Source organism: Notamacropus eugenii, chromosome 5, assembly GCF_028372415.1.
Source record: "Notamacropus eugenii isolate mMacEug1 chromosome 5, mMacEug1.pri_v2, whole genome shotgun sequence".
Taxonomy (NCBI): Eukaryota; Metazoa; Chordata; class Mammalia; order Diprotodontia; family Macropodidae; genus Notamacropus; species Notamacropus eugenii.
In genome coordinates this window covers 18,675,727-18,697,205 of record NC_092876.1, presented here as the reverse complement: position 1 = coordinate 18,697,205, position 21,479 = coordinate 18,675,727, and the positions used below count along the sequence as shown (strand labels likewise).

The following is a 21,479-nucleotide window of genomic DNA, read 5'->3' as shown; positions in this document are numbered from 1 at the left end:
AAAATTTAAGTTTTTATGACAAGAATTAATTATTTGGTAAAACTTGTGGGGAAACAGGGAAAGTAGCCTGGCAGAAATTGGGCATAGATCAATATCTTACACCACATACCAAGACAAATAATGGTCAAAATGGATACATAATCTTGATATAAAGGGAGATCTCATAAGAAATTAAAAGAACATGGAACATTAACTCTCAGACTTATGGAGAAGTGAACAAGTTATGAATAAACAAGAGATAGAAAGCATGGTGAGGTACAAGAGGAATAATTTTTGCTCACATTAAATTAAAGCCGTTTTGCACAAATGAACCCAATGTAGCCAAAATCAGAAGGATAGCAGAAATTTGGGGGGAAATTTTATAGACAATTTCTCAGATAAATGTCTCATATCTTAAATATATAAAGAACTTTGTCAAATGTTTAAGAATATGAGTCATTCCTCAATTGATAAATAGTCAAAGGACAGGAACAAGTAGTTTCTGATGACAAAATAAAAACTATTCACACTTCTGAAAATATGCTCTAAATCTTTATTGATTAGAGAAATGCAAATTAAAACAGTTCACATCATGTTAGATCTATGAGGCTAAAATGATAGAAGAATAGAAGAGGAAAGTGATGAATATGGGAGGGGAAGTAGAAAATTTGGGACACTAATTCATTGTTGGTGAAATTGTGAACTGGTCCAACCATTTTGGAGAGGAATCTAGAATTATATCCCCAAACCATATATAGGTGTGTGTGTGTGTGTGTGTGTGTGTGTGTGTGTGTGTGTGTATACATATATAGATAGGTGTATATATATACATATACACACATATACACATATATGCATATATGTATAAACACACATATATGTACCTATATGTGTATATATACACATACATATATACCCTTTGACCTCTCAGTCCTGCTAGTAGCTCTGTTTCTCAAAATGATTAAGAAAGAAGAAAAAAGACCTTATGTTTTAAAATATTTATAGTAGCTGTCTTTTCATGGTAAAGAACTGAAAATTGCAGGGATGCCCATCAATTGGGGAATGACTAGGGGGTTGAGTATGACCTGAGGTAAATGGTCAGTGGTTTCAGCTGGGCTGGAGTATGGACTGCTGCTTCCAGTGAGAAAAGACCCCATAGCCTGGGCCACCTATGTGCAGGGTTGTGACTATAGCTCCCAGTGTATCCACATCTGCTGCTTTATCACTTGCCTATCATCACAGGACTTTGAGGTAAAATAGGAAAATGGTATTGGTGATGTCTTTTGATTTGTGCATAAGTTGGATTTAAGTGAGGTAGAGTTGCACAAAGTTGTCAGCCTCACTCTCTCCTCCAGAGTCATCATAGTCCAATGGCAGGAGAGAATCAAGACAACTGGAGATGGCTCAGGATGCAGTGGATGACCTTGGTGATAAGCTTGGGAAATCTGTATAGAAGTTTGGCAGAAATTACCCATGGACCAACATTTTATGCTATTTATCAAGATAAGGTCAAAATGGATATATGACCTATATCTGAAGAGAGATATTACAAGAAAATTTGAAGAACATGGAACATGTTACTTTATTAGACTTATGGACAGGAGAACAATTTATGAATAAGGAAGAGATAAGAAAGATAGTGAGGTATGAAATAGACAATTTTGATTACATTAAATTAAACAAGTTTAGTATAAATAAAGGGAAGGTAACCAAGATCAGGAGGAAAGCAGAAAACTAGGGGGAGGGAATTTTATACACACTTTCTCAGATAAAATTCTCATATCTCAAATATACAAAACAGACAAAGATCTTTGTAAGATTCATAAGAATGTTCATCATTCCATAACTGAAAAACAGTCAGAGGATATAGAAAGACAGTGTTCCAATGGGGAAATCCAAACCATTTATAATCATATGAAAAAATGTTGTAAATCATTATGGAGTTGAGAAATTCAAATTTACACAATCTTGAGATATCATTTTTAACCAATCAGATTGGCTAGAATGGTTGAAAGGGAAAATGATCAATTTTGGAGGGAATATGGAAAAAGTGGGACACTCATTCATTGTTGGTGGAATTGTGAACTGATCCAACCATTTTCCAGAGCGATCTGGATTTATGCATAGCCTTCTTCCCAACAATAGCATTGCTAGGTGTATTTCCAAAGACTACTATGGAAAAAGGAAAAGAACCTATATGTTTTAAAATATTTATAGCAGCCTGTTTTGTAGTGGCAAAGAATTGGATGCTTTTTAATTGGGGATAACTTAATCAGATATGGGAGATGATTGTGATGAAGTACTACTATAATATAAGAAATGATGATCTTGATGATCTTAGAAAAACATGGAGAGATTTGGACAAAATAATGAAGAGGAAAAGGGACAGAACCAAGAGAACACTGGATACAGTAACAGCAAAATATTTTTAAGAACAATTTTGAGGGAATGCACCATTTTCACTGGTATGAACAACCAAAAAGTACAAAGGCTGTATAAAGGAAGAATATGCTCTCTGCATCCAGAGAAGGAACTGAGAATGAGAAGTATGTTTGGAATGATTTTACACATATAAACTTATTTGTATCTGATGGTAGCTGTCTCTAGGGAAGAGTGATCAGGGGAAAAAAAAGAAATTTACATGATAAATTTCTTATCTCTTTAAAGGAATGACCGTTGTACATAATTTGCTGTTTCATGTGCTAGCATCTTTTCTTTTATCATACCATGTTACGGAAGTGTTCATTTTATTCCATGAATTAAAAATAAAAGAGATAAAAATCTAAAAACAAAACCCTAATGATAGTACTAAAATAATTCTCTGGTACTGGCTAAGAGATAGGAAGGCAGATCAGTGGAACAAAGTTAACATACATGACATAGTAGCAAATGCTTATAGGAACTTTGTGTTTGAAAAATGTCAAGACCAGTTTTTGTGGCAAGAATTCCTGATTTGGTGAGAATTGTGGGGAAAGCTGGAAAGTAGTCTGGACAGAGGCCAATATCATATTCCATTTCCCAAGATATGGTCAAAATAGATACATGACTTAGATATAAAGGGAGACATCATAGGAAATCAAAAGAACATGATGCAACATATTACCAGTCAGCCTGATGGATAAAGAAGAGAAAGCATGGAGAGGTGCAGAGTGAATAATTTTTGACTTAATTTCATTAAAAAGGTTTTGTTCAAATGAAACCAATGTAGCCAAGATCAGAAGGAAAGCAGAAAATCCGGGGGCAGGGGGAGAATCTATAGACAGTTTTTCAGATAAAGGCCTCATACCTGAAATATACAAAGGACTTTGTCAAATCTAAAAGAATATGAGTCATTCCCCAACTCTAAATGGTCAAAGGCAAGGAACAGGCAGTTTCTGATGAAGAAGTAAAAATTATATACAATCATATGAGAAAATGTTCTGAATCATTATTTGTTACAGAAATTTGAATCAAAAACTTTGAGATACCATCTTAAACCTATCAGACAAGCTACAGTGATAGAAGGGAAAAGTGACAAACATTGGAGGACCTAATAGGCTTTTTATGGAACCTGTCTGTAACCTGAGAATGCTCAGAGCTGACCAATGCAGGCCTAGAGACTTGAGTGTCAGTAATCAAGTAGTTTAATTAATCCATCTGTGGATTATCCACAATCATTTAGGGGTTTCCCAGGAGAAACCCTTCAGTCCCACAATACAACAATTCTGGAGTCAAGTCTTTGGGGGTTGTGGCCACCTCTCCTAAAGTACAGAACCAGAATGATGGGACAGGAACAGCTTCCACTGCCTTGGATTTGCTTCACTTCATATACTCAGACAGAAGGATGCCAGTGATTCTGAGCCTTGTTTGATCAATTCAGGTAGCATTGTGAATCTGGATCACAAGCTGGAAAAGACAGCTCTTGAGAAAACAAAATAATTACTGCATTCATTACACATATATCCTATCTATTAACATGAAAATTATAAATTCCTTCCTCAGAGAGGACATGGAAATTTGGGACACTGATTCACTGTTGGAACTAAACTGACCCATCCATTTTGCAGTACAGTCTGCAGTTATGCCCAGAGATTGGTGAAACTGTCTACCCTTTGATTCAGTTATACCTTTCTTAGATCTGTTTCCCAGGATGATTAAGGAAAACAGAATAATAAAAAAGATGTTTTAAAATACTTAAAAAACTGTAACAGTTTTCTTTTGGTGGCAAGAATTGTAAATTGCAGGGATGGCTATCATGTGGGGAATGAGTACAACCTGAGGTAAATGGTCAGTAGCTTCAGCAGTGCTTGAGGATGGTCTCTTGAGAATGCTGTAGAAGTATTCAGCCCAACCCTCCTGGATCATGTCCTTATCCCTCATCAATGTGGCTCCATCAGCAATGAATAGTTGAGATGCACCATAGCACTGGTCTTTGACCCATACATAGCCTTCAGAGCATGATAAAAGCACTTTGTACTGTTACTCTCAGCACAGAAGTGATTTTCATCTGCCTTAATATTAAGCCAAGAATCTTGATTCTCTCTAAGCTTTCCTTGTATTTAACTTTTGCTGGAATTAAACAGGGCCTTGTACTAGTAAGCCTGTAGAATCCTCATAGTTTTACTTAGCACCTTCTGAATTTCCCCATCATTTTTACCAGACCACTTTGGATGCTTACAAGTGTTCTGACCCAGATGAGTTAATGTGGTCCTACACAACCTATCTCTGAAAGCTGGCCACTCCTTTCTTGCTCCAGTGTTGAAAACCCTGTTTTGGCTCAGCTTTCTGCCAAGCTAACCACCAAGTGTTTCTCTTCAATGAGGATTTTCTGATGTGCAACAAAGCTACTGCCTTATTATGAAAGCCTTTCCACATTGATTACATTCAAAAGCTTTCTCTCCAGTGTGGATTCTCTGATAGATAGCAAGTTGGGAACTTTGTATAAAAGCCTTTCTACATTGATTACAATCGAAAAGTTGTTGTTTTTTTTTCCCAGTGTGAATTCTCTTATGTTTAGAAAGACTGGGGCTCAATCTGAAAGCCTTTCCAAACCAATTATATTCAAAAGGTTTTTCTCCAGTGTGGATACTCTGATGTCTAGCAAGTTGGGACCTTTGTCTAAAAGACATTCCACCCTAATTACTTTCAAAAGATTTTTCTGCAGTGTGGGTTCTCTGATGGTTAATAAAGGGTGTAGTAGAGATCTGTAGTAGAAAGTCTTTCCCCATTTATTACATTTATACAACTTCTCCCCAATAAAAATCTGAGGATTATCAAGATCTAAATCCCAACCAAAGGCCTTCCCACACTGAACACATGCATGTCTTTTCATTCTAGGGTGAAATCTAGGCAAGGAAGTGATGAGTGGGGGGATGAGGTTACTTCACATTCATTATATCCATCAAGCTTCTCTCTAATGAGAATTTGCTGATGAGTAATGAGCTTGCAATTCTGAATCAAGGCTTTCCCACAGTTATTAGTCACAGAAAGCATTTCTCCAGTATCACTTTTCTGATGTCTCATGACATCTGAACTCCAGCTCAAGGCCATTTTCCATTGATCACCTGGACACAATGGCATTTAAGGAAACTTCTTGATGGAGTACAGACTCTGGGAACCTCCTTGAACTCTCCTTGAATCTGTGGGCAGTCTCTTGGGGCCTATAAGCTTTTCATTAGGGCTATGCCCAAATCTCCGTTGTACTCCTCACCCTTGGTCCAATCAAAATCCCATTCTCAGGGCTGCTGGCCACTCCCATCAAGATCCTCCCTAGATTCAATCTGTATTCACCCCATCATTTCCATCAAGACCTCTGGACATTCCAGGTTGACCTCTCCTATCAAGACCATCTCTGGGATCCCAGACTATCTGTCAACACCTGGATTTTTCCCTCAGTCTTTTTCTGTACCATCTCACCTCCATGGAGGTGCTCAGATTCAATCCAGCTCTGACTCTGTCCAGCTGAGATTCTATCTGGCCCGCTTGTTAAAACAAGCGTTACAAATGCTTAGGCTCCTTAAGAGTCAACCCAGTATGGTGAATCTTTAATAAAGTTTGTTTTTCTTTGGCTTTAAGAAGACTTGTGTCAAATTCATTCAGCAGGAACCAGTGTGTTAGTATTTCAGGGCCCCCAGCACCATCCCAGACCTCAACATTCTCATAGGACTGAAAAAACATTACCTGTTCAATAAAGTATTTGCTATATTCACTATCCTGAAGACAGTCAATCCCTGGGGTCTTTTTCTTCCAGTGATTCGGAATGCTCTTGAAAATGGTTGGATCAGTTCACAGTTCCACCACCAGTGAATTAGTGTACCAATTTTTCCAAATCCCCTCCAACATTTGTCACTTTCCTCTTCTATCCTATCATTTTAGACTATCTGATAAGCATGAGATGGTCTCAAGGTGCTTTGAATCAATAATGATTTAGAACATTTTTTCATGAGTGTAAATAGTTTTGATTTCATCAGCAATTGCCTTGTCTTGTCCTTTAACCGTGTATCAATTGGGGAATGACTCCTGTTCTTATACATTTGACAAAATTCTTTATGTATTTGAGATTTGAAACCTTTTATCTGAGAAATTATTTGTAATCCCCCCCTCATTTGCTGCTCTCCTTCTGACCTGTTGGGAGATCTCTGTGTATGGAGTGCCCTGTGTCCTGGGAGATGATCCCAGATGTCTGAACATCAGGGCTGGCCTGGACCTTGAAAACAGCCTTCTCAGTGACTTGCTGAAGATGTCTCTGCCAGCCTGGTCTAAGGCAGGGCTTGGACCCTGACCTTCCTGACTTCAGTTGTGGCTCTCCATTCATAACCATTCAAGAATTGCTTAGATCAGGCCTGTAGAGGAGGATACACATGGAAGGTAATTTCTGAGGAAGACACTAGCAACTGGGGATGGAGGGATACACCAGGGCAGGCCTGCAGAAAAGGGGATTTGAGTGCCATTGTGAAGGATGTTAATGCTGAGGGAAGAAGGGGAGGGCCTTCCAGGCTGGAGGGAGCAGAGCCTGGGGATAGTTTTCTGTTTGTTTGAGGGTGGGGAAGGGGTAGAAAGGTCAGTGAGTGGAGCCTCTGCCAGGAAGAAAACAAAATATAACACAGGAGTAAATATCCTGCTTCATTCTGCATTCTAATTCTATAGTTCTTTCTCTGGATGTGGATGGCATTCTGCCTGAAGAGTCCTTTGGGAATGTTTTAGGTCCTTGCATTTCAGGGCTTAGTCTATCACAAGCAGTCCTCAAACACTGTGGATTATACTGTGTATAATGTTCTCCTGGTTCTACTCATTTCACTCAGCATCAGGTCATGTAAGCCTTTGCAGGCTTTTCTGAAGTCTTCCTGTTCTTCATTTCTTAAAGTACAAGTAGTATTCCATTGCTTTCCTATTCTACAACTTGTTTTCAGTCATTCTCCAACTGATTGGCATCCCCTCAATTTCCAGTTCTTTGTCACCACAAAGAGAGCTGCTATAAATATGTTTGTACATGTGGCACCTTTTCCCATTTTTATGATCTCCTTGGGATACAGTCCTAGAAGTGATATTGCTGGGTGAAAGGATGGATAGGATCTTTAAAAGCCTTGGTTTCTGTGAGAAAGGCCATGTGATTATAGAGGACTGTCAAGTCATTTGCTCACAATGAACATAACAATGTCTTGGTAGAATTTGAACTCAGATCTTCTTTTTAGCTTGGCGAGTTGATGGAGCCACTGGTGTGGAAGACTCACCTTCCTGAGTTCAAACCTAGTGGCAGACCACTTACTGGTTGTGTGACCCTGGGCAAGTCACTTAACCCTGTTTGCCTCAGTTGCCTCATCTGCAAAATGAGCAGGAAAAGGAAATGCCAAACCACTCCAGTGTCTCTACCAAAAACAGACTCAAAATGGTGGTTTTAGCTCTCAGACTACTGAAGTGCTAACTGAAAATATGAAACACACATCTCCCTCATCTTTAAAACACTTCCCTTATCCCTCTCATCCCTAAACTTATCCTCTGTCCTTCCTTTCACAGGTAAATGCTTAACCAAATGCCCCAATCCCTTTGTAAGGCAGCTGGTAGTGCAGTGGGCACAGCAGGGGCCTAGAGCCACGGGGATCTGAGTTCAAAGATGGCCTCAAATACTAAGTGTGACCTTCAGTCAGTTACTTAACCATTGTTTGCCTCAAAAAAAGTAAAAGAATAAGTCCCAGTATTGGATTCTCTCTCCTTTTTCCCACTCCCTTCTCTACCTCCTGCAAATCAGGTCTCATTCAGTCAGCTGAAAGCCATGATCTTATTGGCAAAGGCCTGAGCCCCTTTGGCTTTTCCTGCCTTCTCTGTACCCATTGTTATGGTCAGCCATCACTACCTATTGGATAATCACTTGTTTCTCTCCTTTCCTGGGTGTGCTCCTGCCTGTGGGACTGGTAAACAAGGGATCCATAGGCCTGGAAACACCTTCCTCTGATCTGACCTGGTCTCCTTTTCTCCTTGGCCCCCCCCCCCCGCTTCCCCTTGGGGGTAACTGTCCCTCAGTCCTGGACCTGCCTTTTTGTAGTCATCCCCATGAAGGGAAGTAGCTGGGTGGTACAGTGCAGTGGGTAGTGCTGGACCTCAGTCAGCTAGACTTGAGTTAAAACCCTACCTCAGACACTCATTAGATGTGTCAGGTCACGTGATCTCTTAGCCTCAGTTTCCTCCTGTGTGGGTTCCAAACACTGCACTGGGGTGCAAAGGAGAAACAGTGTGTCACCTGAAGCAAATTGAGATTAGTACTGTTATTATCTCGAAGAAAGGGGGTTGCAAGTATTCCAGACCTGACAGAATAAGGGTGGATCCTGCAACCTTTGCTCAGAGCATCTCTAAGGTTGTTGGAGGTAGGGAGCCTTGGTGACCCCAGAGTTTCTGACTAACTACCTTAAAGGGATAGGCCCCATGGGAATAGGTTCTGGGCTTTGGTCTGTAGGTGGGTTGTAACTGTACTCCTCAAGACCAGAGCCCTTAAGGGAAAGGGCAGAGGGAGTGGGAGGAGGATGCTAGGGAAACCTGAAGACTAGGACAGGTAAGGGAAGGCCTGGAGGGAGGAGATAAAGGCTGGGTGCAGTTGTCCTCTCCATATCAAAGCCTTTAAGGGAAGGGGGAAGAAGGAAGGAGGTGAGCTATGGGGCAAGGGGAGTGAAAGGGAAGGACAGTTTGGGGCCCTTGGTGTAGAGGGGGTTAGCCAGTGCTGGGCTGGTGCTGAAGCAGCTTTGGGAGCCTTAAGGAAAGAGGCTTCTGCCTTTTGTTCTCCCTCTGCCACATCAGCAAGCCCAACCTGAAACATTCCCACTCCTGGACAGATGTTTTGTTCCCTGTTAAATTTAATTTGGTTTTAAGATAAAGTAACTTTGACTGGTCCAAAAGAGCCCTCTGGTGGCCAACATAATTCAGGGTTATCTTTAGTTAACTGACACTAGTGATGTGGGTAGAAACAGTGCCCTGAGAGTTAAAAAGAGTATTAAGGATTGACTTTGTGAAGCCCCTGGTTTATTTTCTAACCTGAAGGTGCCCTAAAGTCTCCCCCTAACCACAAATCTTCCCCTTATCCTGGAGGGACCATAAAATTCCTTCTGCCCACTCCAACCTTGGGAATGGGATTTCCTTATCTCCCTTGTCATTTGTCATTCCTAATCCTCACCCTGTGTCTTTATCTTGCAAGACTTATCCTAGATCTCGAACCCCTATGATGAGACCCTAAAATCATGTTATAGAAGTCTGGGTCTTGTAATATATCACTGCCTTTGTTTAGCTACTTGCTAAATCTCAGGTTCATGTGCTTTTGGGTCAATAAAACTCCCTTTGGCTAAAGAGAAGGTCTAAGTGAATTCTTTCAAATTTAAACCTGCCCTCCCATCTCTCTCTTCAACAGGATTCTTCTTACCTTAGTATCACAGAGATAAAGGAAACTCATATCCTGGCACTGTAAATTCCAAGTGACTCTACTTTATTAATTTTCTTGTCTCACTATGCTAATAACTTACACAACTAAGAAAATTTCTTTCTCCTGGTGAAGTGTATTTAAGCCTGTTCATTCTTGTATCAGGCAGTCATGAGTTTCTGGCTCCAGGATCATGTACCTGCTAGCTTTAAGGGAATAAACAATATTAATTTGGCCTGTTTGCCTCCTTTTACCACATTTCCATATCTTCCTTCTTTTGACTTCATTTCCATCCCCAAACTTTCTGTCTCTTTTCCAATTCAGCTAACACATACCAAGGTCAATACCTACTCTGAGGCAGGACTTGGACTTTGACATTCTGTGCCCTATGGCCCCATTTCCCAGCAGAACCATCGAGCCCCTCCCTGCCCACCACTCCCCACAGTAAGATGAGGTCCTGGAGGGTGGGAGCTTTCCTTACCTTAAGAAAAAGTGCCCCAAGGCTCCTTCCAGATTCTGTGCTGGAGTCCTGAGCTCCCCCCACTTTCAGGAATCCCCCATCCGACCTCTGCCCTCCTTCCTAATGTCCTGACCCTTTTGCTCTCTAGGATGAACACTTCCTGCATTCTGCACCTCTCCCTTTCCCATTAGAACCTGGGTTCTGAGGAGTGAAAGGGGAAATAGTGGGACCTCCCAGGGCATGGATTTCAGTAGCTTAATCAGGTAACAGCAAAACCTGTAGATATATATGGAGATGTGAGGGTTTACATAACTGGGTAGGTTTATAACGTGAACTGTAACATCTGTCCTGGGACCAGATGGCCTGATTGTCCTGGCCTCAGATTTTCATTAGGATCTCTTGAGGTCCTGGAGAATGAATTCAACTCAAGACTTCTTTCAGCCAAAGTACAACAAAGTTTATTTAAGGTTTGCCATGTTGGGCTGACTCTTAAGAAGCCTCATCATTTGTGACTTGTTTTGACAAGTGGGCCAGATAGAATCTCAGCTAGAGAGAGTCAGAGGTGGATTGCATCGGAGCACCTTCATGGAGGCCAAAAGGAACTGAGGTACAGAAAGGCCCTGAGAAATATTTAGAGGTGGTCTAGTAGTCTGGGAGGAAGGTCTAAGGAGGATCTTGATGAGACTCTGGGGTAACTAGTGATGTAATCAAGGGTGGGAAGCAGCTGGAGGCAATTGGGAGTATCAGACAATGCAGGGCTTGGGTGGGAAGCAAGTGGGGCAATCAAGAGGTTGGTTGGTGGTTGTTGTCCTTCCTCTTCAAAGAGGACAAAAATGACATCACCACAATAAAGTGAAATTTCAGTGTGTCCAACTGTGGCTGATCAGACCAATCTGAGCTCAGAATGCTCTTCCACAGGTTGGGCACAAGTAGTCTGTTGGGGATGGAAGCTCAATTCCAGGTGGACAGTCTCGGGTGGGTAAAGGTGGGAACTTCTAAATCTTAGAGTTCTCACGAGACCCCCCAGGAAACGACTGGGAATCGAGGTGAACCGAGCTATTTCATGTATTTCCGCCTCTTCCCGTGAGAAACGTGATGGGAGCGAGCTCTCCCCGCCCTCGAGATTGTCCCGGATCTGGGCACACTATTGTTATCTAACAGCAGTAGTCCATATGAATTTTTGGGTTGGGTACTCCAAATTCACGCATCCTACTTTTACTTTGTGCTGTGTCAATTCTGGTTTGCTCAAAGAGCACAGCACCCTTTCTGATGTGGGCACACCATACCTAGTGCTCCTGTGTCAGTGTCTCCCATGTTGCACAGTGAAATCCAAAGTTCTTGAGAGAGACCTTGAGAGTATTTTTGTGTAGTTTCTTCTGACCACCATGTGATCGCCTGCCCCATGCAAGTTCTCCATAAAATAATCTTTTTGGCAAGCATACATTTTGTTTTTGAACAAAGTGGTCAGCCCATGGGAGTTGCATTTTCTGAAGCATAGTTTGAATACTTGGCAATTGAGTTCAAGCAAGGACTTCAGTGTCTGGGACCTTATCCTGCCAGGTGATCCTCAGAATCTTCCCAAGACAGTTCAAATGGAAGCCATTCAGTTTCTTGGCATGGTGCTGGTAGACTGTCCATGTTTCACAGGCATACAACAATGAGGTCAGCACCACAGCTCTGTAGACAATCAAGAGGTAATAGAACATGGAGAGCCAGGCTAGGTTAAGGGTAATAGATTTGAGTATGAAAGGCCAGATGAAGTGGGAAGATTGAAGAAGAGTTCTAGGAGCTTCCCAGAGTCTGTGCACCATCACATCAAGCTGTCTTCCAGTGAGAGAACTTCTCACAGAAAACAAGAACAAGGTAATAAAATCTAGACAGAGGGAAACATCTCCTCTGTGTTAGCATTTGGTATGGAAGGTCAAGAATGGGGATGGGCCAAATGTCTGCAGTTTGGAGGGGAGTTCAGTGGGGGTGGGCAGGTCTGGGTCCAGGCTGCAGAGTAAAGGGAGGCCTGAGGGGGGAAGGGATCAGGGGCAGGGGAATGGCTGGGAGAACTGGGAGGGAAAGCTGCAAGAGGGGGATATTCTGTTGAGAAGAGTCGTACTTAAGAGTGTAGAAGACAGAGATGGGGGAGCTGGTTCAAAATGTTAATGACTTCACTTAGACCTTCACTGTAGCCATTGGGAGCTTTATTGATGCAAAAGCAGGCCTGAGATTTAGCAAGGAGCTAAACAAAGGCAGTGATACAGGAAAAGGACCAGACTTGTATAGCATGATTTTAGGATTTCCTTTGGAGGGGTTGGAGATCTAAGGTAAATCTTGCAAGGTAAAGACACTGGGTGAGGGCTATGAATGACATAAGGTAAGAGAGGTAAGGAAATCCCATTCCCCAGAATGAGGAGTGGGGACAAGGAATTATGTGGTCCAGGATAAGGGAAAGTTTTGTGGTAAGGGGAGACTTCAGGGCACCTTCAGGTTAGAAAATAAACCAGTGGTTTCACAAAGTCAATTCTGAATACTATTTTTAACTCTGGGGGCACTGTTTCTGTCCACACCAAGAGCAGGATAAGGGAGGAAAAGAGAGAGGGGGTGGAGGAATAGGGGAGGGAGGGGAAAGGAAGAGTCACTTCCTGAGTCTCAGAGGAGGGCAGGATGGGACTCCTGGGATTGGGAGGGCCTACCCAGAATAGGCTTAAGCTAAAGCCCTAGAATGAGATCTCTCTCTCTCTCTCTCTTTCTGCCTTCTTCCCTTGGAGGTGAGATCTCTCCGCCTTCTGTGAGCCAACTCTGCACATGGAGTTGCCAGGTAGGTCTGAAGAAGGGCCCCTCCCCACACCTCTCTTATTCTGGCTGCCATTTTCATTGGGCCTCATCTTTCTCCTCTGACCTCTTGGTGACTGTCCTCCAGGTTTGCTAGAAGCAGGCCTCCCTCTAAGTCCTGGCTCTGGGAGTTTTCCCTGCTACTTGTCCAGGCTCTCTGTCACATCCCAAAGATCCTAGAGAGCCACCCCCAGTTTTACCATTGGGTCACAGTGACCTGACCTACATATCTCACCCATAATATCAGGTGGAAGCAGACCTCTGGGTCAGGGATCATTGAGGCTCTGCCTGGTCTCATCTCATCTGGGGTCCCAAGCCCCTTCTGCCTCCTGGGTCTCTGGGGGAGGGCTATGAGGGGTATGGGGTCAAAGGGAAGGAGGTAGAGAGGGTGGCAAGTCCTCTTCCTGCTCATACCAAGCTCACTTCCAAGCTTGACCTTCCCTGCTGCCCTCCTCCAGAGGTGAAGTCTTTGCCCTGAGGGCAGAACAGAGCCTTTGTAACTGCTCTGAGAGCTCACCTTGTGTCATTCCTGGCAGGTCATCATCCACTCTAGGAAGAGAAGGCAAAGACAGTGTCTCTCCCAGTCTGACATTCTTCTCCCTCCTCATGTCAGCTTGCAGAGACCAAAGCTTTTTCCAAGGAGACAGCTTAGAACCAGAGGGAATGGCCCCTGGCACCCAGAGACCCTCATCCCAGGTGAGTACAGTCCATCCACAGATCTGACCAGCATCAGCAAAACTGGAATCCAAGAGAACCAAGGAATCTTTACCCTGTTACTCACAGGTTATCCTTGGCACTGCTGTCAGCAGAGCAGAAATTGCCCTCTTGGTTCTGCTCATGGCCTCCTGCCTGAGGCCACAGGAGCCTCCCCAGGTCTCTCTGAATCTTTCTCCTTTGCCATTTCTTAGATCAAGTCAAAAAGCATTTAGAAAGTGGTTCCTCTGTGCCAAGCACTGTGCTAACCTACTGGAGATACAAAGGAAAGTTTCCAAAATAACAGTCCCTGTCCTCAAGGAGCTCACAGTCCAGCAGGGAGAAAGCATCACATGAGCTGTGTCCAAACAAGCTCTACAGTATGGATGGGAGACGCTTTGAGAGGGAAGGTTCTAGCGGTGTCGGGCCAGGCAAAGCTTGTTTTCAGGTGAGACGTTACCTGAGATAGGAAGGAAGCCAGGAGGCCGAGGTGAGGGGGGGGACGTTCCGAGCGAGAGACAATAAATATTATTTTAGTTAATGCTGTTGTAAGAATTGTCAGGGTCAGCTGGGAACAGCCAGAGTAAGGGAGCCCAAGTTACAGACAGACAATGAACTGGGGTGCATTTGTACACTCAGGAGGGTGACACTCCAGGAGTGAGTGATGGACATGTGTGTCTTATAGTTCCATGGAGGACAGAGAGACACTCTCCTCCTGAGCTACAAGACCCATACTATGGGTAGGAAATGTGGGGTCTTGTAGGCAAGCTTTCAAAGTTTTGGGTAAGATCAGGTTAGGGGACACAGAGAGGAAAAGGTATGTTTTTAGAAAAGGAGACATTTATCTCAATTGAAAACGTTGGTCCCTCTAGCCAGGAGGTCTAGCAGGAGGAGGAGATCAAGGCAGAAACTGCCCAAAAAGGTAGGCCATATGTAAAGCTGAAGAGTCCCCATGGGCCTCAGTGAGCCAAAGCCTTTCTGGGCTGGTGGTCCAAGAGATCCTCTCTGCCTGGATCTGAGGTGCCAGGATCATCCACCTCCCCCATTCAACACTGAGGGCCAGAAACTCAGACCCCTGCCTTGCTCTCTGCCCCTCTTCCTGGTCTCCATCAGGTTTAATGCCATGGCCATGAGAATGACTCCTCTTCTACCTTGACCTTCTCCTACTCCACCAACTTCCACTCTTAGGTTCTACTTGGACCAAAATGCAAAAATTGGTTCCCCTTGAGTCATCCTTGTCCTTCTTCTGTCCATCAAGTCTCATTCTTCCTTCTCTCAACTTTGGAATTCAGATGCTTATCCTTCTGAGTAAAGAGACTGCCACAAGAAAAGCTTAGCTGTACGCAGGCCCAAAGGAGCGGGTTCTATATTTTGACATCCTGGTTGCAAATGGGACCACATTTGTCCTGAAATAAATCATACTATGGCCTCATTTTATGTCAGATGTATTCTCTTAGGATGCTTATGAGGCTAACTCTTTGTAGATGGATTGTCTCTTACTGAAAAATACTCTTAAAATTTGACATTTAAGGTAACACCTTCAGAAATTATACAGTTAAGAATGGAGAACATCATTGGGTAAAAATGACTGCATCTTGCTGTCTGAATGCCCTCAGTCTAAGAGTGTCAAATAAATTAATATATAAAGTGATTTTCTAAGTAAGAAAATTCAGAAATGGTTTTAACTGAAGCAATTTTATGGGATTTATAATAAACTTTTATTATTTAGATTTTTAATGAATCTAATTTTATTTAAAAAAATAATTCCAAATGGATCAATTACCAAATGTAAATTCTCCCTGTTTGTCAGCTCTTTGGAGACACAGCAGGAAGATACCTTGAGACTTTCTCTTGGGCAAGGTCATCCGATCTTGGAAAGAAATTGCCTAAAGGAATGAAGTGGTTTAGGAAATTGACAAAATTCCACCTGGAATATCACATGGTGTTATCATGAGACAATCAGTCTCAACAGACCCCAACCAGGATTCAGAATGGGATCCCTTCCTTGAATACAGTTGACATTCTCAGTTCTTGGAATGCAGAAAGTATGAGAATGGTTCCAGTGCCCATAATCTGGGGACTCACTGGTAGTAATTCAACCAGCCTTGATGTTGTGTCAGTCACTGTGCTAAGCGCTGGAGGTACAAAGCAAGGTGAGCAACCCCTCCCTTCAAGAAGCTCATTTTCCAATGACTTTAGTCAAGTCAATGAAGTTTTATTAAACGTCTACTCTGGTCCAAGCAGCTTATAGGCTTTTGGGATTCTAAGAATGGAAAAGCAAAATAGGAGACAATTTGTAAATAACTACACACATACCTACGTATATATCTACTTCCATAATTAGAAGCCAGGAGGTAAAGTGGATAGAGTTCTGGGCCTGGATTCACCAAAAGCTGAGTTCACATCTGACCTTGGAGACTTCGTAGAGAGTTGGGCTCAGTTTTCTCCCTTGTAAATGGTGGCAGGAGGACGTACAAGGCAGAGTTCCTGTGAGGATCACATGAGATGATGTTTGAAAAATGCTTGTTCCTGGCACATAGTAGGCACATTGTATAAGGTAAATTTCAGGAAACCAGAGAGAGAAAGTGGCCAAGAAGGGCTTCACATAGAAGATGGTCAACATTGAATGAAGCACAGGTCATTTAGGAGGACTGAGAAAAGACCAACAGATTGGGTGGTTCAAACATCAGGGTTAACTGAGGAGAGAGTACTTTGGGGACAGAGAAGATGAAGGCAAAGTTGTAAAGGGTTAAGGAGTGAAGGGGTGACAGCAAGATGGTCCAGTGGTAGAGTGCTAGGCTTGGAATCAGGAAGACTCACCTTCATGAGTTCAGATCTGACCTCAGACACTTAGTAGGTGTGTGATCCTGAATCACTTAAGTCACTAAACTCTGCTTGCCTCAGTTCATTATCTCTAAAATAAGCATAAGCAGGAAATGGGAAACCACTCCTCTATCTTTGTCATAAGCCCTAAAATGGGATCTAGAAGAGCCAGACACAATGGAAACAACTGAATAATCACTAAGGAGTGAGTGAGAGAGGAAAGTAGAAAGATCAGAGAGATGATTCATGAGAATCAGGAGAGAAAAGGAGGTGAGATAGAATGATTGTTCAAAAGGTGGTGAGGTTTAGGGAACTCTTTCTTAAAGATATGGGATATGGGTATGTTTGAAGTCATTAGAAAATGGAGGTAATAGGGAAAGGTTAGCAGTGTGAGAGACTTGGGCTGGGGAATGATTGAGTGTGGGAAGGGAGGGTAGGGAAGATAGGATGGGGGCAGGGGGATCAAATGGCCATGGAACTGGTTGACCTTTGTGAAAACAAGGCTCCCACATTCTTAGAGAATGGAGGAAAGAAGGTGCTGTAAGACCCCATGAAGAGTTTCTGAGGAGAGAAGGCAGGGAGTTATTTACTCCATGTTTATTAAGTGCCTATTATGTGCCAGTCACTGTGCTTAGTAGGGGTTGTGCAGAAAGAGGCTAAGAGCAGTGTCTGACCTCCAGGAGCTCATAGTCTAAGGAGTGATAACAAGAACACAGATATTTATAGATAAGTCAATTGGATATAATTAACAGAAGAAAGGCAGAAGAGGAAAGGGGAGCTGGGAAAAATAGAAGGTGGGCTTGTGGTTGAGACTTGAAGGAACCAAGGAGGCCTGAATGAGGAGGCAGAGAATTGCAGCCATTCTGGAGAGACAGAGAAAATGCCCTGAGCCTAGAGTTGGAGTGGCTTCTTCCTGGCACACCAAGGAGGCCAGTGTCATTGAATCAGAGAAAGTGACAGGAAGTAAGGTGGAAGCAGACTGCAGAAGTGGTGACTGGGTCATGATGGGCTTTTAAAGCAAAATAAGCAAGATACTCAATTGAAAGTATTTGGATAGTCAGTAGTCAATAAGTGTTTGTTGTTAATATTCTGTATGCCAGAAACTGGGTGAATCCTGGGGATTTAAATAGAAAAGAAAAAGACTGCCTGTTCTCATAGAGAGTACACTTTCTAGGGGAAGACCACACACCAAAGGAAGAGATTTTGGGCTAAAGACACCAGACCTGGCACATGGTGGCAGAGTCAGAGAGAAAGTCAAAGTAGGGCAGCCAGGTGCAAACATGGAGATGTGTGAGCTGTCACTCTTCTTATGTGGAGGGTTGGAGGACATGAGCTCACACCAGGATGGGAAAGAGAGAATGTGGGAGGAGGGTGAAGGAAGGAGATATGGGAGAGCTTCTGTTAGGAGCTCCTTAGGGATTGAAGAGAAGAATTATCAGAGAATAAAAGAACAGCCTTCCTAAAGTGTTTGTTCATAATGAATATATATATATAATGCAATCAAGAATCATAACTCAGAACAAGTGAAAAGGAAAATGTTGGGAATCTAAAAAATCAGGAAAAGCCTAATCCTTTAACTGCTCAAAGTTTCAATGGTAGAAGTAAAGGAAGGTAAAAGTGAAATGTAGATTACAAACAGGAGTTAAGTGTCTTTAATAGAATGAAAATAAGAAAAGAAGTGAAAAGAGATTTATGCCTCCATGAAAGAGAATTGCTCAGAAGTAATAGAAAAACTGTAAAAGTGACTCTTCCCTTCTGCTGCAAATGGAAGAAAAAGAAATAGAAGGGCATGGAATGTGAAGTGCATTGGCTGACCATGTGTTCTACCTGTAGCAGATTGGATAAATAGATGAGCCCTCCCAAGTATCAAAGGCTTTATAGACAATGGCCACTCTCTTGTATGATATCCATCAGCCTGTCTCTTCACTCCTGATCTCCAATGTTCTTGAGTTCTAGCAGCATGATGAAATAATTTATTTTTCATTACTAATGTCAGTGTCTTTCTTATGCATTGGCTCAATCTCCCATCCCAGCCCAAAAAAATATTATATTTTTACTGAATTAAGGAACCTTCCTTCCCCACATAGTTCACTTTTGTTTCTCTGTACTTAAATAATACAAGGAAGGAATATTTTCCTTGAATAATTGTGAACAATGATAAAGCAATGGCAGTAGATGCTTTTGAGCATGACATATCATAGCCAGTGTCATCTCAACCTCTCCCTATAAGAATAGAGAAGTTTTCTTCAGTAGGCTGGAAACAGTTTCATACCACTCAGTTGAGGCTGATGACCTTGCACAGTCCTTCCTTAATCAAATCAAAGTCAAGTGCTAGTCATGTCATCATCTCAATGTCATGGTCCTCCTTGAGAATGAAGGACAAACACAACAACAATGAACATATTTCCATATCAGTCATGTTGTAAAGAAATATTAGAAAGGATGTGAGGTACCAGGAGAAAGAAGAAACCAAATAATAAAAGAATAAATAGTATGCTTCAATCTACATTCTCCATATTTCTTTCTCTGAATGTGCATAGCCTTTTCCATCATGAGTCTTTTGGAATCGTGTTTGTTGCATTGGTAAGAAGAGCTAAGTCTATCAAAGTTGGCTATCACACAGTATTGCTGTTCCTGTCTACAATGTTCTTTGGATTCTGCTCACTTCACTCAGCCTCAGTTCATATGAGTTTTTCCAGGTTTTTCTGAAGTTTACATGCTTATATCATTTCTTATAGCACAATCCTATTCCATTCATGTGCCACAACTTGTTCAGCCATTCACCAATTGATGGGGATTCCCTCAGTTTCCAGTTGTTGGCCACCACAAAAAGAACTGCACTAAATGATTTTGTCCATATGGGTCCTTTCCCTATTCACATGTTCTCATTGGGATGTAGCCCTAGAAGTGGTATTGTTGGGTCAAAGGGTATACACATTTTTATAACCCTTTGAGCAGTGTTTTCAAATTCCTTTCCAGAATGGTTAGATCGCTTTGAAACTCCATCAATGATGCATTATTGTTCCAGTTTCCTCACATCTTCTTTGGCATATATAACTTTCCTGTTTTTTCATGCTAGATGATCTGTGAGGTGTAACATGGTACCTAAGAGTTGTTTGAATTTGCATTTCTCTCATCAGTAGTGATCTAAAGCATTTTTTCATGATTGATAACTTCCCTTTATTTCTCTCAAAACTGCCTGTTCATATCTTTTGACCATTTATCAATTGAGACATGACTTGTATCCTTATAAATTTGACTCAGTTCTCTATGTATTTGAGAAATGAGGTCTTTATCAGAGATACTGTCTGTCAAAAAATTGTTTCCCACCTTTCTGCTTACTTTCTAATCTTAGTTGCATTTGTTTGTGCAAAAAAACTTTTTAGTTTAATGTAATTGAAATCATCCATTTTGCATTTCATAATGTTCTGTGTGTCTTGTTTGTTCACAAATTCTTCAGGTCTCTATAAATCTGAAGGTAAACTTTTCTTGTTTGTTCTCCTAGTTTGTTTACAGTATGTATCTTTATATCTAAATTGTGTAGTCATTTTCACTTTATCTTGGTCTACAGTATCATCTTCCCCAGATTTTTACACTTCAGTGATGGAGCTCTTGCATTTTCCCTAATTACATTGGGCTAAGCATTGTATAGAAAACATTTTTTTCCTCTTTTATTATTCCATCATGATTCTCATTTTAAATAAAAAATGGTTTTCTCCACATTCCATTGGACTGTTAATGACTGGTTTCAAGTATTGACTCTGACACTCATAAAGATTATATGAATTGTAGGCAAATCCGTTCTCTGGGCTTCAGTTTCTAAGTGGATGAGGGTTGAACTAGAGGAGTTTTGGAGTCTCTCATTTCTGAGTTGTGTGATTTTTGATGGTTTAGGACTTGGTGACATTCAAGGATGTGGTTGTGGACTTCAGTAAGGAGGAGTGGTGCCTCTTGGACCATTCACAAAAAGAGCTATATAAGGAGGTCATGCTGGAGAATATGCAGAATCTGCTTTCCCTGGGTAAGGACCATTTTTCTTCCTTTCTTGGTGTTAATTGTCATGCCAAAATTAGCACAAGGGGCATAGAATGGATCCATCCTCTGTTGCATCTCAACCTCAGAAACTGCCTTTACTCCACAGTTATCTATGTACACCAGTTCTCCATCCACATTGTGCTTGACTTTGAGCATTTTTAAGTTAAAAAACTTAGCATAAGTCAGGGAGCTGGAGATAAAGATCTGAGTTTGTTTTCTTTTTTTTTTTTAATTATTATTTTATTTGTTTTCAGTGTTCTACAATCACTTCCATGTAGCTTCCCCCCAACCACTCTTTCCCCGCTCCCTCCACCTTTGCTCCCTGAGATAGCGTACATAGGTTCTACACATACATTCCTATTAAATACATTTTCACCTTAGTCATGTTGCATAGAACAATTAAATTAAATGGTAGAAATCATAAAGCAAACCAAGACATAATACAAAAGAAAATGATCTGCTACATTCTGTGATTGAATTCCATAGTTCTTTCTCTGGATGTGGAAGGCATTTTGCCTTAAGAGACCATTGGGAATTTTTTAAGTCCTTGCATTGCAGTGAAGTTCTAAGTCTAGCAGAAAAAATTCTTGCACACTGTGGTTGTTACTGTATATAAAGTTCTCCTGGTTCTGCTCCTTTCACTCAGCATAAGTTAATATAAGTCTTTCCAGGCCTCTCTGAAGTCTTCCTGTTCATCATTTCTTACAGCACAAAAGTATTCCATTACATTCCTATACCACAATTTATTCAGCCATTCCCCAATTGATGGGCAATCAATAACTTCATTCA

General features: G+C 41.7%; 1 protein-coding gene across 1 annotated transcript in view; it reads left to right on the top strand.

Annotated features, from left to right (window-relative positions):
• LOC140508306 (uncharacterized) overlaps positions 1–21,479 on the top strand; it is a 38,159-nt gene that overhangs the window by 4,931 nt on the left and 11,749 nt on the right. Inside the window, exons 2-4 of the mRNA XM_072616124.1 lie at positions 13,076–13,125; positions 13,753–13,835; positions 20,550–20,676. Of these exons, the coding sequence (XP_072472225.1) occupies positions 13,113–13,125; positions 13,753–13,835; positions 20,550–20,676 (223 nt within the window). The 5' untranslated portion in view covers positions 13,076–13,112. The remainder of the gene's footprint in view (positions 1–13,075; positions 13,126–13,752; positions 13,836–20,549; positions 20,677–21,479) is intronic.